The sequence below is a fragment of the Tiliqua scincoides genome, chromosome 4, assembly GCF_035046505.1.
Source record: "Tiliqua scincoides isolate rTilSci1 chromosome 4, rTilSci1.hap2, whole genome shotgun sequence".
Lineage (NCBI taxonomy): Eukaryota > Metazoa > Chordata > Lepidosauria > Squamata > Scincidae > Tiliqua > Tiliqua scincoides.
Genome location: NC_089824.1, coordinates 45,054,179 through 45,069,390, shown reverse-complemented (window position 1 = coordinate 45,069,390; position 15,212 = coordinate 45,054,179). Strand labels below are relative to the sequence as shown.

The window sequence follows — 15,212 nt, the reverse complement described above, 5'->3', positions numbered from 1 at the left end:
CTATTTACAGATGGTTTAGGACTTGGGTAAAGATCAACACTGTGAACTGTATCCAGAAACAGGGAAAAACCAATAGAGTTCTTACAGAATTGGAATAATGTGCTGCGGTATTAAGCCTAGTCTTTTCCCCCACCTCTCTCCCAAATATTGTCAGTATCAACTGATTTTTGAACTGGACTCCTGAGCAGATTTTTGAACTGGACTCTCTGGAAGCTCCTGAGCAGGCTCATCATCTTAAACTGGTGAGTTAGTACAGTTCGAAAATTAGGAACAACAGGCAAAAAAAAAAAAAAAATAAAGGGAAAAATGGGTAATTTATCATAGTGAGTGTTGACATCCTACATGAATGCTGACAGTCTCAGTTAATTTTGTGACTACCAAAATATAGAAATAGATATACGTATCAAAACCAAGGATCCCATTGAGTGAGGTATATATGGGGTGCCAGGTGGGTGGAAGGCGGCAACAGAGGCAGGAGTGGGGCATATTGTGTCCCAGGAGGGGGGGCAGGACCGGCTTTGGTCCCCAGTCTCATATTTTGTTTGTTTCTTTGAGTGGGAGCACAAAAAAGGTTGAAGACCACTGACGTATAGTGTTTAATTGGCTACTTGAATAAAGAGGGTGCGACAGAAGGTGTTAAGAATGAATCACAGGAATGGAATGGGGATGTTTAGGGCTATTCTGCAGGGGCTTTATTAAAGCAGAGTCTTCCGGAAGGCACGTTATGACAATATTTAGAGCTCTCAGAAGCATTTCTCTTAATGATCTCAATAACAGCTCCACATTACTTCAAGTTTCCCAGAAAGCTCACTTATCAAATGTCACATCCAAATAGTCCATTCTTCCACTATTCTTCTTTGCGATGCATCTCAAAGCGTTCCCAAAGTGCTCTCGGGATGCTTCCTGGTATTTTTTGGTGTTTGTCTCGTAAAGCTTCTACTGCAGCTTTGGCCTGTTAAGAGAAACAAGCAGGGGAAAAGGTATTCATTCATTCATTCCAAAATGTGAATCCTGCCTTTTTGTAGGAGTAATATTCAAGGTGGCACACAATAACCTAAAACGGGTGGGCAAACCTTCACTTTACAGATCCTGGACTTTTAACAATTGTATAGAACAGGGGTGCCAAAGCCCCAGCCCAGGGGCCACTTGTGGCCCTTGGGGACTCCCAATGCGGCCTATAGGGAGCCCCCAGTTTCCAAAGCGCCTCTGGCCCTCCAGAGATTTGCTGGAGCCCAAGCTGACCGATGCAACTGCTCTCAATGTGAGGGCGACTGTTCAATCTCTCGCATGGACTGTGAGATGAGGGCTCCCTCCTGTGCTTGCTATTTCACGTCTGTGATACAGCAGCAGCGACAGAAAGGCTGGCCTTGCTTTGTGCAAGACCTTTTATAGGCCTTGAACTGTTGCAAGGCCTTCATTTGTTCATATAAGTTCCGTCTCTAATATATTCATTTATGTAAATTTATTGAAATTTGAAATGTAAATTCATCCTTTTTTCCCCCAGCCCCCGACACAGTGTCATAGAGATGATGTGGCCCTCCTGCCAAAAGTTTGGACACCCCTGGTATAGAAGAGGAAATTTCTTTCCTACACAATTGTTGAAGATCCAGGATCCCTAAAGTTGAAAGTTTGCCCACCCAACCTAAAAGATACAAAACGAAAAAAATTGGTGGTGCAAATCCAAGCAGCCAGGGTCTGCCCCAGGCCGCCTGGGAACTGGGTTACACAAGTGCCAGATCCTGGCCCTGCCTCCCGCTCCCTGACCACCCACCCCTAGGAATGCCTGCTGCCCACCCTCCCCTGCCCCAAAACGCCTCCCTGCCCGTCTCCTTTCTGCCCTTCCCACACACCCCCAGATCTCTGCACCAGCTGAGCTTGGCCGGCACAGACTTACTGGGCCGCAGGGCTTACATCGATGCGGGGAGGCCAGCATACATCTGTGTGCCAGCCTATCCACCCCAAGAGTGGAGCAAAAGTGCTTTATGGCACTTTTGCAACACTCTTCAGCCGGCGCAAGGGACTTTCAGCAGCCAAAAGGGCGCTTTGGATTGTGCCTACAATATTACAAATGCTGACTAAATGCAGGCAACAAAAGGCCAGGCATCTCTCCAATGGAAGCCAGTTGCATACCCCTGGCACCATGACTGAGAGGCCACCTCTTAACCAGCAGCAGGTTAGAGACAAGGGCCTCAGATTCAAAGTAACGATTTCAGGCAAGATCATCTAGGAAGGGTCCAGGGCTAAAGCAAAACCTCCCACTGCTCGAGACAACGTGCCCATCCCACTTCATTAGCAATGGACCTTTGCTTCTTGGTCAACTATGCCCTGACCAACTGCATGCAGGTGTTGGACATTTTCATTTGTTCTTTTTGCATCCCAGACATTTGTTTCCCAATGTGTATATTTATGTTAGATGTACTTTTTATTTCTAAGACATAAAGGTAGGGCTAGGCCAGAGATAAGACGTTTACAATATATAACATGAGGTTTGCTTGCCAATTATAGTGCCAATTATAGTGAGATGCAAATGATCAGGATACAATCACACCAGACACAAATGTCCAGGATGCAAAAATAACTGCATGCAAAGGGCCGCTGATTCCAGTGTCCTAGGACGCAATTGTCCAGGACACAAATACCCTAGTGCCCATGTTACCTTATCCAGTGGTATAACAGGCCCACCAGTCCTCCTTTCACTGCCTGCTTTCTAAAGGGATGAGGGGATGGAATTGGAAGAGCAAGTGTGGAGGAGTTAAGAATGGTGTCACTACTGTAGCACAGGACTCTCCTCTGCCTCACACTTTCTCTGCCACTTTGTTCCCTCATCCTGTCAGAATTCAGGAAATTGGAAGGAGAGTAGTGATCAATGAGGAGGGCAGGTGCACCCTTCCCAACTGATCAAAGTATTGAGGGGAAACAGGAAGACACCCATTGGCTATGCTCCCCATGCCAGTGTGCCTCCTGACCAGGGCCCTAGCAACCACATGTTGAGCATTAGTGTGAAAAAACCTCTATTAACTATACCTGATGGTGTGCAGTATTTCTCCATATGGTTTGGAAAGATCTGAAATAAGGTTCTAAATCAGGGGTGCCCATGGAAGCTCTTTATTCAGCCCATATGATAACTTAGCCTACGCTATGCTGCCCTTTCAGAAGCACTGCGTCTGCCAAGGCTCTGGGAGGAACACACAGAAGGAGACTTTAGAAGTCAAGGGACAATACAAGCCCAGGCATCACTTCACAGAGAGCCTCTCAGCTGCTGAGCTGCACTCAGCAGAAGCAGCTCTGCTGAAAGGACGGCCTGTGTGATAACTGGGCTCTCTCATTCTGGAAAATATCAAGATTTGCATGTTTTCCTGTCTGTCCTTTGCAGCTAAGGATGACCTGCATGAAAACAAAGTGCGTGTTTCTGCCCATCATCTGCTTAATGATATCACTTCCAGCCTTCAGCAGGCATCATGAATAAATAGCATTCAATCCACTGCATTAAAACAAGTGTGACACCCCTGTTCTCAGTTACGTACATGCCAGGATGTTGTTGTGGTTTGGGAGTTGGGCTTAAACCTGGAAAACCCAGGTTCAAATCACCACTAAGCCGTGAAGCTTCCTGGGTGACCTGGGGTCAGTCACTGTCTCTCAGCCTCACCTACCTCCCAGGGTTGTTGAGAGGACAAAAGGAAGGGAGGAACTACGTACACACCCTGAACTCCTTGTAGGAAAGTCGGTACACAAATGTGGAAAAGAAAGAAAGAAATGTAGAAGAACCTTATGTACATACTGCTGTACACTTGCTGAGATCCTTCACGCTAGTGGCAAGTGTGTGGCTCCCAACAGGCATGACCAATGGACTCATTGGCTGTGGGTTCTCTGGCCAGCACACACGGTCCCACTTCTCCAAAGGCATTCATCACATGCGCAAAAGATAATGAATAAAGTCTTCCTTGACACTGCAGTGCTATCTGTGCCTACTCAGAGAGTTCAATAGGACTTACTCCTGTGTAAGTATAGGATTGCAGCCGAAGAGCCCAATCTTGAGCACAGCGCACCAGCTTACTGCCAGTGTGCCCTGTCGCAAACATGCCCTATGACATGCAAGTCCTTGGCACCAGCCCAGTGCTGGGTGGGGGAAAGCTGAGTGGGGGCATGGGGAGAGGTGGGGAGGAGGCATTCCAAGGTGGTGGGAGGCGGGGAAAAGGCAGGGAGGAGGCAGGGTGGGGAGGGAGCAGGTTGGGAGGGGGGTGGCTGAGTTCTGCCAGATCCAAAGCCCATGTTGGGCTTCACAGCCCAAGGGCTGCTGTAGAATCGAGTAGTCCCATTGTGGGACTGCTTTCCTTACCTGGGATAAGGGAACAAATGTCCCCTTCTCCTGAGGAGCTGCTGGCAGCTGCCCAATGCGCTTAGGATACCGAAGCAGCCATTTTGGTGCTGCTGCTGCAGTCCTGGTGCTCCAGAGAGCTTAGGATTGGGTTGCCAAATCCCAATCCTGAGCTTCCTGGCACGCGGGGCTGCAACGGTGCTAAAGTGGTTACTACTGCATCCTGAGCATACCGGGCAGCTGGTGGTGGCCCCTCAGGGAAAGGGGGCATTTGTCCCTTTCCCCAGAGTAAGGGAAGCTGCCCCGCAATGGGACTACTCAACTCTGTGTCAGATATTTAGCCAGCACAGAGTAAGGATGTCTTGTGTTCGGGCACGAGGCCCAACACGGGTTTCTGGATCTGGCAGAGCTAAGCTCTGCTGGTCCCACCCCCTCCCACCCCTCCCCTGCCACACCTTCTCCCTGCGGCCTGACCACCCCAGAATGCCTCCTCCCTGCCCCCCCAGCCCTGACTGATCTGTCTGCTGCATGGGGGTCTGAGCGACCACCAGGTGGCAAACCGCCAGCCTCCGACCAGTGCTGTCCCAGTGCGGACTCGTGCTGGGCCAGCTGCGGTGCTGGGTCGGTGCTTATGCCTACAGATATGCCTTATGGCTTGTTTTCGACAATGTGTGCCGGCAGTGAGCCAGCCGCACTGCTCTGGATTGGGCCCTAAATCTTTTAGCTCAGGAGTAAAATAAGTAAACACTTACTTTTTCAAATAGTTCCTCAGGGGTTATGTTTGGGTCATATGGAATGGGTTCTCCAATATAGGTCCGAAGTTTTACTGGCAATGGTCCCAATACTGGAAAGACTAGTAACCGGGTTCGTTCATAAAGCCATCTCGTTATCCCTGTATGCGAATATAAGATCAGACTTGGATCACACTGAGAAACTGCAGATCACCTTCATGTTTGAGGGGAGAAGGGGTGTTTTATTTGAATATTTGGGACAAAAAATAGCCAGCTAAATTAACAAGTCCTCATGTGGAAATAAGACAAGGAAGCAGCCGTCAGCACATCTTGCACTGTTGAGAGTTCAGCTTCTACATGTGTACAGGGAATCTTGAATCCACTGATATTTGGGTCATCTTTAAAAAAAACTCTCTTTTTTTAAAAAATTCCGCTCTGTATATTTCTGAATATTAAGGAAGACTCCAAAATTGTACGTCGGGTGACTCTTCTGACATAAAGACTTTCAACTACCTTAGTCACAAGCTATATTGAAGCATATACAGCCTGTGTCTCAAGAAGTTTTTCTTGGAAGTCATTTCCATTGCATTCAGTTGGATGTGTTACTGAGAAAGGGTGCAGCTTAAATAAAATGTTTTAGAATATAAACTATAACTTACATGTGTTTCCCCATACCCTGTATGCCTCCTGAATATTCATTGTGAAATAAGGGATGATTGGCTAAGATATGAGAAAGAAAAGAAATTATTAAACTAAGGCTGCAGTCCTAACCACACTTTCCTGAGTGTAAGCCCCATTGAACAAAATAACACTTACTTCTGAGCAGAGCTGGTTAGGATTGTGCCCTTAACATATGCAGTGAAATTGACAACCTAATCTTATCCAGGATTGGGCTACCAGGAAGAGCATGTTATGACAGAAGAAGTCACCATGAGAGACAGCAGTATGTATTGGAATCGAGGAAGATCAGGTGAGGAGGTAGAATGTGGTGTCTGCAGTGGCCCCTTTAAGAGTTAAGGCCTGGGCTTTCAGCCAAGGGTGTGCTGCACAGCTGCAGTCACTAGAGGCAATGAGGTCCCTAAGGATATAAGGATCACCTGAGAGAGTAAGGGTTTGTGGGTAGCAGAAGGAGGAAAAGCTTGAGGGGTGACTGGAGACATAAGTGAATGGATTTTGGAGAGTGCTGGAACAGATTGCTGGAGACACTGGAGTTTGGTGTGTGGCTGCTGTGCCCAAGACCTGCTGAGGACCAAGGGTCTGCTGTAGTGGTGGGAGGCTGCTGGCAGGAGAGAGGACCTCTGCAGGTTGAACAGGTGAGCTACCCTGGAGGTGGGGTCCAGCAGGACTGCAGGGCAGAACCAGGGGCATTGTTGGGGGAATGAGAGGGGAGCTAATTAGCTTAGAGTGGGCATAAGTTCCCCATCATAAGAACAGACACATCTACGCTTTGCTGGCTAGCAAAAGCAGTGGGGCTCCAAGCCAGGCCTGCCTGTTCCTGGGCTGTGTACTTATTGAGTGAATTATCTGCAGTTCCAGATCTCTTACTCGTGCAGCCATGTATTAATTTATTTTAGATCTGGATTTTCAACCCACCCTGCTGTTCGAGCCTCAGGTAGGTTGCTTCCATTTTAAACTATGGAAGTTTAAATAGAAACAACATACTGTATTGGTAGATAGAATGATATGGTGATATGAGTAGTGACCTAAGAGAAGCTCATGTGATCCCATCACTTTCTACAGAAACGTCATGGGGATAGCTATGGAGTATGGTCAGGAGATGACACTGGATAAGGGATTGTTAGCTGCACTAATCGGAGCATGGCCAGGGCAGCAAGGATAGTGTGGTGTGGCAGACATCTGGGGCACTGTGTGATGATGTCACAAGTTCTTGGGCACTGTGTGATGATGTCAGAAGAGAGAGAGTAGTGGCCCTAACAGGAGGAGCTGGAATTGTAGGAAACCTTTGAGACAAGTGTTGAAAATGGGCATGGTGGAGGTCAAGCAGCTGTTTCAGCTTCAATATGGGAAAAATTATACCATAATTCAAGTCAGTTTTTGCATTGCATTATAGCTCACTTTCCCCCCAGCTTCCTTAAGAATTGGTGTGAGGGCTGAGCTGTGCTTTGTCCTTGAAACAGCTGATTAGCTGCCAGCCTAGCTCAGAGCAGGTCACATACTTTGCATGCAGAAGGTACCAAGTTCAATTTTTGGCCTCTCCAGAGCTGGAAAAGACTTATTTGAGACACTGGAGAGTTCCTGTCAGTCAGTGTAGAAAATACCGGTTTTAATACCTTTACTAGGTACATCATAACATACTAAGAAACTAGCCTTTCCACATCACTAAAATCCCTAAAACTCAATTAATGTGGGCTAATTTTTTTAAACTACTGTACTGTATGCACCCAGACCAAGTAGTCAAGCAATGAAGGTGTGAAATTAAAAAACAATTTTCACATCATGAATAATAATCTGTTCAGTTTTTATACAACTGTTTTATACAACTGTTTTTATACAGTTTTTTTTTGCATCTTTTTAGATTGTGAGCCCTTTTGGGACAGGGAGCCATTTAGTTATTTGATTTTTCTCTGTAAACCGCTTTGTGAACTTTTAGTTGAAAAGCGGTATATAAATACTGTTGTTAATAATAAAAATAAGTGAGGCTTGGATTAGGAATTTGGCAAAACACAGTACCACAAGTCCACTGCCAAACTGGGGCGGGGCGGGGCGGGGAGGAGAGGAGCTGCTTGCATGCTGTGGTGAGGCTAAATGGAGGCAAATGGCTCCCAAGGGAAGGAGGGGCCACTTCCACACTATGGGGGGGCTCCCTGCAAAACTTAGTGCCCTGCTCCCCTCTAGCTATGCCAGTGGTCACAACTGGAAGTGATGTCACACCCAGGTTTTTTTAAAAGTGAAAATTGAGGGGAAACATGCCTTCTTCCCCCAGATGCTTGCCACCTGCTTGCTCTGCAAGCTAGTGGCATAGCTAAGACATCTATCTGCAACCTGGGCTCAAAGAAGATTTTGTAGCCCCCGCCTCCACTACAAAATCAAGTTTAATTAATTAGGCAAATAAATACAAATTGTGCCCCTTATTGGTTAAAGACACTGTGCTGGAGTATCTTTTGCCAATTCTCCCCCTGCTAAATATAAGAGGAGCCCCACTTGAAAAAGTATCTCTTTACTCAGTTAGCAGGGGTAACTGTATTATATATGGAAATGAGAGCAGACTCATATTAACACCTTATTGGTTCAGTGCTGTACCATAATAACGTCTCATTGGCTCTCAGAACAATCAGTCTCACAGATCAGTTTTGAGTTATGAAAATCCACTTTTTGTACCATAGGGCAGTTGTGTCTGCATTTTCTGGTTAATTGACCATAACGTTTGATAGAATACAGATATTCTAATGAGGTTTCATGCGATCAGTGTGAGCTCAGCAGTACTGCTGATCAACATGTTCCAGACAGGCTCTTGCAGTTTTGCAAACTCCACAACAGACAGTGAGCCAAACCATGCAGCCAGATCTCACTGCTACCTATCATTTGAACAACATACTTGCATGCATGCATACACTTGCCAAACATCATGCTTACTCACCACTTTTGCCTTTATGGCTATCTGAGCAAATCCATGTCGTTTTCCCCAGATGAGTTTGTAAGTCTTATCACTGTAGTTTTGTTCTCGAAGTCCACCTGGTGCAATGTTGACCGCATGCCCTTCCTTCAGAAGATCCACACACTCTTCTCTGCTCGGATGAACACCGCCTAGCAGAGTAATATATGTTTGTACACCTGGAAAAACACAACCAAATAAAAATTGGAGATATTAGATAATGACTGTACTTTTAACATCTCAACTTATTTCTGAACTAGACAGGACACATGTCATGAAACCACACCTTCCCAAACTTGTGTGTGTGGTGTAACATTAAGCAGGGATTTGCAGGAGAAAAATCAGCAGGTGGAATGCTGACCCTTAAACCTTCCCCTTCTTGCACCTTTTCCTATCAATTTCCTTCCTTCTCAAATTTTCCCCTTCCAATAAGGGGGAAAAAATGACCTTATCATTCTGAGCCAAGGAATAGGGAGTGGAGAGAAGGTGCTTAAGCTTTTTCTTCCTGCTTCTTTTCCACTCTCCCCCAAACTGCCATTTCACTTGGTGGGACTGATTCTCTTGTCCCCTCCATCCCCAGAGAAGATGAAAAAACAGCATGGGGAGGATATAACCCCTGCTAATTGGGTTAACCCCTGCTAATTGGGTAAGAGGCACTTTTTCAAGTGGGTGCTCCTTTTTTTAGCAGGGGGAGAGTAACTGGCCCACCTTACCCCAGCACTGTCTGTTCTAGTGGCTGTCTGCTGGTATTCATTTGCATCTTTTTAGATTGTGAGCCCTTTTGGGACAGGGTGCCATTTATTTATTTGATTTTTCTCTGTAAACCACTTTGTGAACTTTTAGTTGAAAAGTGGTATATAAATACTGTTAATAATAATATATTGGACCTATAAGAAAAATATCCACAATAGGGATAAGGTACTGGTATTAACCTTTAAGGCCCTTCACAGTTTGGGTCCAGGCTAACTGATAGACTGCCTTACATACATTCCTGCCCACCTTCTTAGGTCTTCTAAGGGGGCTCTTCTCCAGGTGTCACCTCTGTCCTAAGTGAGAGGGGTGGTGGCTTGAATCAAGCCTTCTCTGTAGTGGTGCCACAACTACAGAACTCCCATTCATGAGAATGGCCTTTTGGCAAGGGCTCAAAACATTCCTGTTTTGTCTGGTATTTGGTCGATGCCCTCTGCATCTCTGCAATATTGCTGTGACTTGACTGCTTCCCTGGACTAATTTATTCTCCTCCCTCCATGGCTCAACTATATATGTCTGGTTTTTGTTTTGTTTAATGTTTGAATATTTTAGTATTTAATGTTAAAATTAGGCCCAAATCCTAACAAACTTTCCAGCACTGGCATAGCTGTGCCAGTGGGGCATGTGCTGCATCCTGCAGTTGGGTGGCACTCATGGAGACCTCCTTAAGGTAAGGGACTGTTTGTTCCAGAACCTTGAAGCTGCATTGCCCTTACCTCGGTCTTCAAAAGTTGGTTAGGATTGAACCCTCAGTGTTAATGTTTTGATGCTTTTCTATTTTCTTTTTACTTGTTGTGATACAATGTACATTTATGATGGAACTTTGTAAGTCGCCTTGGGCATTTGCTTTGGCATGGGAAAAGCAGAATATATTCTCTTCAAACAAACAAACAGGCCTCCAGCCAAGAAAAAAAATGTGAGGTCCCTAGCAGTCTGACCCTGAAATGCAGCATGTGTATCAGACGAAAGGAATATCTCTTTGATACCTCTAGTCAGCACCATCCATCCTGGATTAAACATTACAATGTTCCATTTTAAAATACTTCTAATGACCAGAATTAAAATATTTGTGTTTTACCTGGTATAAGAAAAAAAATATGATCCATCACTGAAAGGTACGCTCTTCCTGTCATTCTGTAGACCTCTTGTAAGAAATAAAAGCTATCCATAGGTATGCCTCCATGGAAATAAACAAGGATTGAGGGTCCTTTAGGAAGATTCTCCATGCCGTAAACCTCATAACCTGTCCAAGGAACAACAGGAAAGTTCTGGATGCAGTTTCTGCTCTGTTGACACAGTTGCATTTGTGCCAGCTGATTGACAGACCAATCCTACCCAATTTTCCACCAAATCAATCCAGACAGTGGTTGCATATAACAGGGGCTCTCTAAAGATCTTATCAGATCTATAGGCAACTATTAAGTGATATGCTGGACTAACTTTTAGTTGTGCACATCATCAAAAATATCATCAACCAGCCCGTGTCCATCAGCAGCTCTTTCTGCCTTCCTGCCCTGCAGAAGAGACAGCCTGGAGCATAGACTTGTCATCAGCTCCCAGGGACCAGAAGACACAGTCATAAACACCTCCTCATATTTCTCGTGGATTAGAATTTTGTGAATTTTAATTTTGTAGATTTGGCTCCATGAGCCAGACTTGGCCAAGAAGGGAGTATACATTAATTAAGTCATTCAATAATTCATTCAAATGGAAAAATCAGCTGTGATAATGTCACAAAACAGTTTGATGTGTGTAGAGGTCAACTGTCTGCAGCAGGAAAAAAATTTGGGGTTGTACTTTTTAACATATTATATTACTGACAGCACAATCTCTTGCACTGAAACAGGCAGGCCTGGAGGCCTGTGCTGTATCCAGCGCAAGAAAGGGACACAAAGTGGCTCAGCCAGAGGCAAGGAAAAACTCTTCCCCTTACCCCTGGGTAAGCCACTGCGGTCCCAATGGGTCCCCTTGGACTTGTGCCACTTTCAGAGGTGGCACAAGTCCAAGGACAGCAAAGCGGTTTGCAGCTGCTCTGCACCGCTCGGGAACGGGTTTTCGGATCTGGTAAAACTGCCGATCCCAGCCCCGCCTCTCACTTCCTGCCCATCTGCCCCAGGACCGCCCTCTGCCCACCCTCTCCCACCCCAGAAGGTCTCCCTCCTGCCTCCTCCCCACCCTCCCCAGACGCTTGCGTTGGTCGAGCGGCTGATGCAGGGCTCACCCCTTTCAAGTTGGTACGGAGGCTGGATTCATCCTCTGCAGGCTGGCACATGTCCCTGCGCCGGCCCAGCCTCTTGAGGTGGCGACCCTCCTAGGGACTTGTACTGGCCCAAGGCGCAGTTCGGTTTGTGTCCCGATTCTATTTTTTATGGATATATTTTTATGAAACTGATGGAAGAAGAGAATTTTGGGAGGGCTAGAATAAAAGCCAGTCAGTGCTTTTAAACCGATTCCACTAACCTTTGCCTTTCTGATTTCAAGCCAGAAACAAATTAAGATAAGCAATATGACTTTTACTGCACAATCCTATCTATGCTTATGCAAAAGTATGTCTATTGAGTTCAATGCGCCCTACTCTCAAGTAAATATGTATAGGATTGCAGCCTCATTGCCCACTCCTATCCCCTGCCAGTCCACAGCATGAAGCTGTGCCAACGGAGTACATGCTGCATGCTATGGTGGATGCACAATCAAATGGCCAACAAAAGATAAGTAAAACGGTTTCTTAACTATAGATAGGCTGCCAGATCACCAATGGGTCTCCTTGGACTCACACTTCTTTGCTGGTGTAACTCCAGAGAGGAAGGAAACGGGCGGGCTGGAAAATTGAGGAGAGAAACCCACCATATGCTGAAATCTACCTCCTCCAGCTTGCCTCCTCCTTGAATCTCCCACAAACTGCCCCTCCACCCCCTATCTGCTCTAGTAGGGGCTGGCTCTATTGGTGGTGGGTGTGTGGAGCTCCTGGCCATTTTTACCAGCGGTTCTGTTGCACTCAGCAGTGGCCTTTTCTACAGTGGAAACTGAGTTCTGCTGTCCTAAAAACCCCATAGGATTGAGGACTTCATTTCCTATTCCATTTCCTATTCCTACAAAATCAGAGGACAGCTGGATTTTCATTCTCCTCCTGAAAAGCAGGGGTGTTGTAACACAAGAACTATTTGTGATATGGCCCCTTAGAGATTAAGGAAGAAGATCCAACTTACCATGCAACACCTTTCCTAGCATACTTATCAGAAATGCATGTATTTGCAGTAGTTTCCTCCATTGTTCGCTATCAGGATCTACTGGCAGGATACCAGTTATTTTACAAATTTTTATGCAGATACTACAACAACTGAGCCATACAAATAACAGTACTACTGGACAATAGAGTATTACCACAGTCACTAAGCCCAGCCAATATAGACTAAAGACTGGAGAATTTTCCAAAGTGCATATCAGCCAAGATGTAGATCCTTCTCCTAAAGTAAAGTTTGTGTCTTTTGCTGTCATCTTTGGTGTAAAACAAAAGCCAAGAAATATTCTGTTCACAGCTAAACAATTTCTTCACTTTTATTGCTGGAGGGGGGAATAAAAAAAAGACACAGTGAACAGACTCACAGTGTTAAGATGCAAATTACACCTAGGCAATGGCAGTACTCTTTAAAAAGAAAAACCTACATTTTGCTATAGCTCAGAAGAACATCTGGTTGGAGAGTGGGGCAGGAGGAAGAGGGGGGAAAGGGGTGGATCCCAGCAGCACCAGCATGTGCCTGAATCCTCTCTCTGCACCCTCTACTCTTCCCGCTCCTTTACTCTCATTGGATGTGTACCACCAAAATAGCTGGCACAGATCTGAGGAGACCAATTTGGGACATGGAGGCTTGCCCCAGGATAAGGAAACCTCTTAGCTCAGCACTGAACTCTGTTACTCTATGGCCGCTCAATAGCAGGTGCAGAGTCAAGTAGCCCCATTGTGGGGCTTCTTGCCTTATGCAGGGAAAGGGGGCAAAAGTTCCCTTTCTCCAAGGAGCTGCCAGTGGCTGCCTGGCACACTCAGAATCAGCGGCAGCCATTTGGCACAGCATGCTGGGTGTGCCAGGCAGCCGCTGTCAGCTCCTTGGGGAAAGGGAACTTTTGTCCCCTTTCCCTGCATAAGGAAAGTAGTTCCACAATGGGGCTACTTGACTCTGTGCCTGTTATTGAGAAGGCATAGTATAACCGAGTTCAGTGTCGAGCTCTGGTGGCTGCACTGGCTGCCGGTTCGTATCCAGGCTGAATTCAAGGTGCTGGTTTTGACCTTTAAAGCCCTAAATGACTTGGGACCAGCGTATTTGAAAACCGCCTTCTTCCGTATAGTCCAGTTCATTCTCTGAGGTCATCAGAGGGGGGCCCTGTTGGTTGTGCCGCCATTGAGAGAGGTGAGGGGAATGGTGGTCAGAAACAGGGCCTTCTCGGTGGTGGCACCTGCATTATGGAATTCCCTCCACTTTGAATGGAGACATTTTCCTTGTTATTAACTTTCTGGCGGGGTCTGAAGACTTCTTTATTTAGGAAAGTCTTTGAGGCCTTATAATGGCTGCTTCTACAAATTAAAGTTTTTACAGGGCATTTTATTGCTGACTGCTGTGTATCTTGCTTTTATTTTTAATATTTATCTGTTTTTATTCTGTATTTTAATGTATTGATTGTTAGCTGCCTTGGGTACCCTTCGATGAGAAAGGCAGAGTATAAATACAGGGTGACCCAAAAAAAACAGAACCCATAAAAATTTTATTAAATCCTACAAAGCTCCAGTAAATTTCAAGAAACTTACTGGACTTAAACTTATTGAGTTTGAGGAAGATTATTGTTCCAATATTTCATGCACAAAGTCAAGTTGTATACCCTGAAAGAAAAAAGAAGAAAAATTAAAACAATTTTATTCAAAGATTTGTGGGTTCTGTTTTTTTGGGTCACCCTGCAAAATAAATAAAATCATATCTTCACTATCAGGAGAGTGTAATCAGTCCTTCCCATCTCACCCAGACACAACAGAATCGCAACATCAAACATTAAAGAATGTATAACAAGCATGTTTTAAAAGTACAAACCAACCAACACATTCTCAAGAAAGAAACACACAGAAACCTTGCGCAGCTCCAAGAAGAGGCAAAAATGTCTGCTTCCACCCACCTCCAATATCTTCTTCAGCTCTCCATCTCCTGCTGCAGCTGTTCTGGAGAGTTTGGCTTTACCCTTCTGTTTTTGTCTCCTTCCTTGTTTCTTTCTGAACTTTTAATAGTGTTGAGCTTTCCCAGAGGGTGAAGGGAGGTTCAGGTGTTTTTAATTAATGAGCAGAGTCGACAGACTTCAAATAGCAACATACCTTAATCACCCTGGCCAATGTGGCAATACAGATGAGTACATCAAATCTGCTTAGTGTTGCAGGGTGGAAAGAAGACAACTCAAGAAATCCCAGTACTCAGGAGTGAAAGTTTGCAGGCTTTATTTCATTGCAAGCAATGGGCATCTCAAGGGACTTATGTCCAAAGCATTGAGAGCAATTTCTCAATATTAACTGGACCCTTTATAGCATTCTGGGTTCTTTGTTTGAAAATTTAGACTTCCTGTTGGCTGAAGTTTGACATCATAGATGCAGCTGATGCTTAATAGGCTATAGATAATTTTAGAGACACCTGATAGGCTTGTTTCAGGTTACAGTTCCCATAAAACGTAAAATTAAACATATTGAATTACAAAGTTTTCAAAAAGCAGTAGAGTGTGCTATAACATCATCTATCCAGTGTTGACCCATTGTTGACCCTTTTTCACATCCATC

At 45.3% G+C, this 15,212-nt stretch overlaps 1 protein-coding gene across 1 annotated transcript; it reads right to left on the bottom strand.

Annotated features, from left to right (window-relative positions):
- Window positions 1-847: 847 nt before the first annotated feature.
- LOC136649160 (DGAT1/2-independent enzyme synthesizing storage lipids-like) lies at window positions 848-12,904 on the bottom strand. The gene is made up of 6 exons (XM_066625606.1): window positions 12,616-12,904; window positions 10,488-10,652; window positions 8,645-8,838; window positions 5,706-5,766; window positions 5,068-5,207; window positions 848-952 (listed from the first exon to the last, which is right to left on the bottom strand). The coding sequence occupies exons 1-6, from the start codon at window positions 12,902-12,904 to the stop codon at window positions 848-850; spliced, it is 954 nt and encodes a 317-aa protein (XP_066481703.1).
- Between the last annotated feature and the right edge of the window lie 2,308 nt (window positions 12,905-15,212).

Coding starts and splice junctions, on each gene's coding strand:
- LOC136649160 (XM_066625606.1), bottom strand. CDS start 12,904: ATGACAGCAAAAGACACAAACTTTACTTTAGGAGAAGGATCTACATCT. Junction 5,767..8,644: donor TAGCCATAAAGGCAAAAGTG/GTGAGTAAGCAT, acceptor CTCATATCTTAG/CCAATCATCCCTTATTTCAC. Junction 5,208..5,705: donor CAGGGTATGGGGAAACACAT/GTAAGTTATAGT, acceptor ATTCGCATACAG/GGATAACGAGATGGCTTTAT.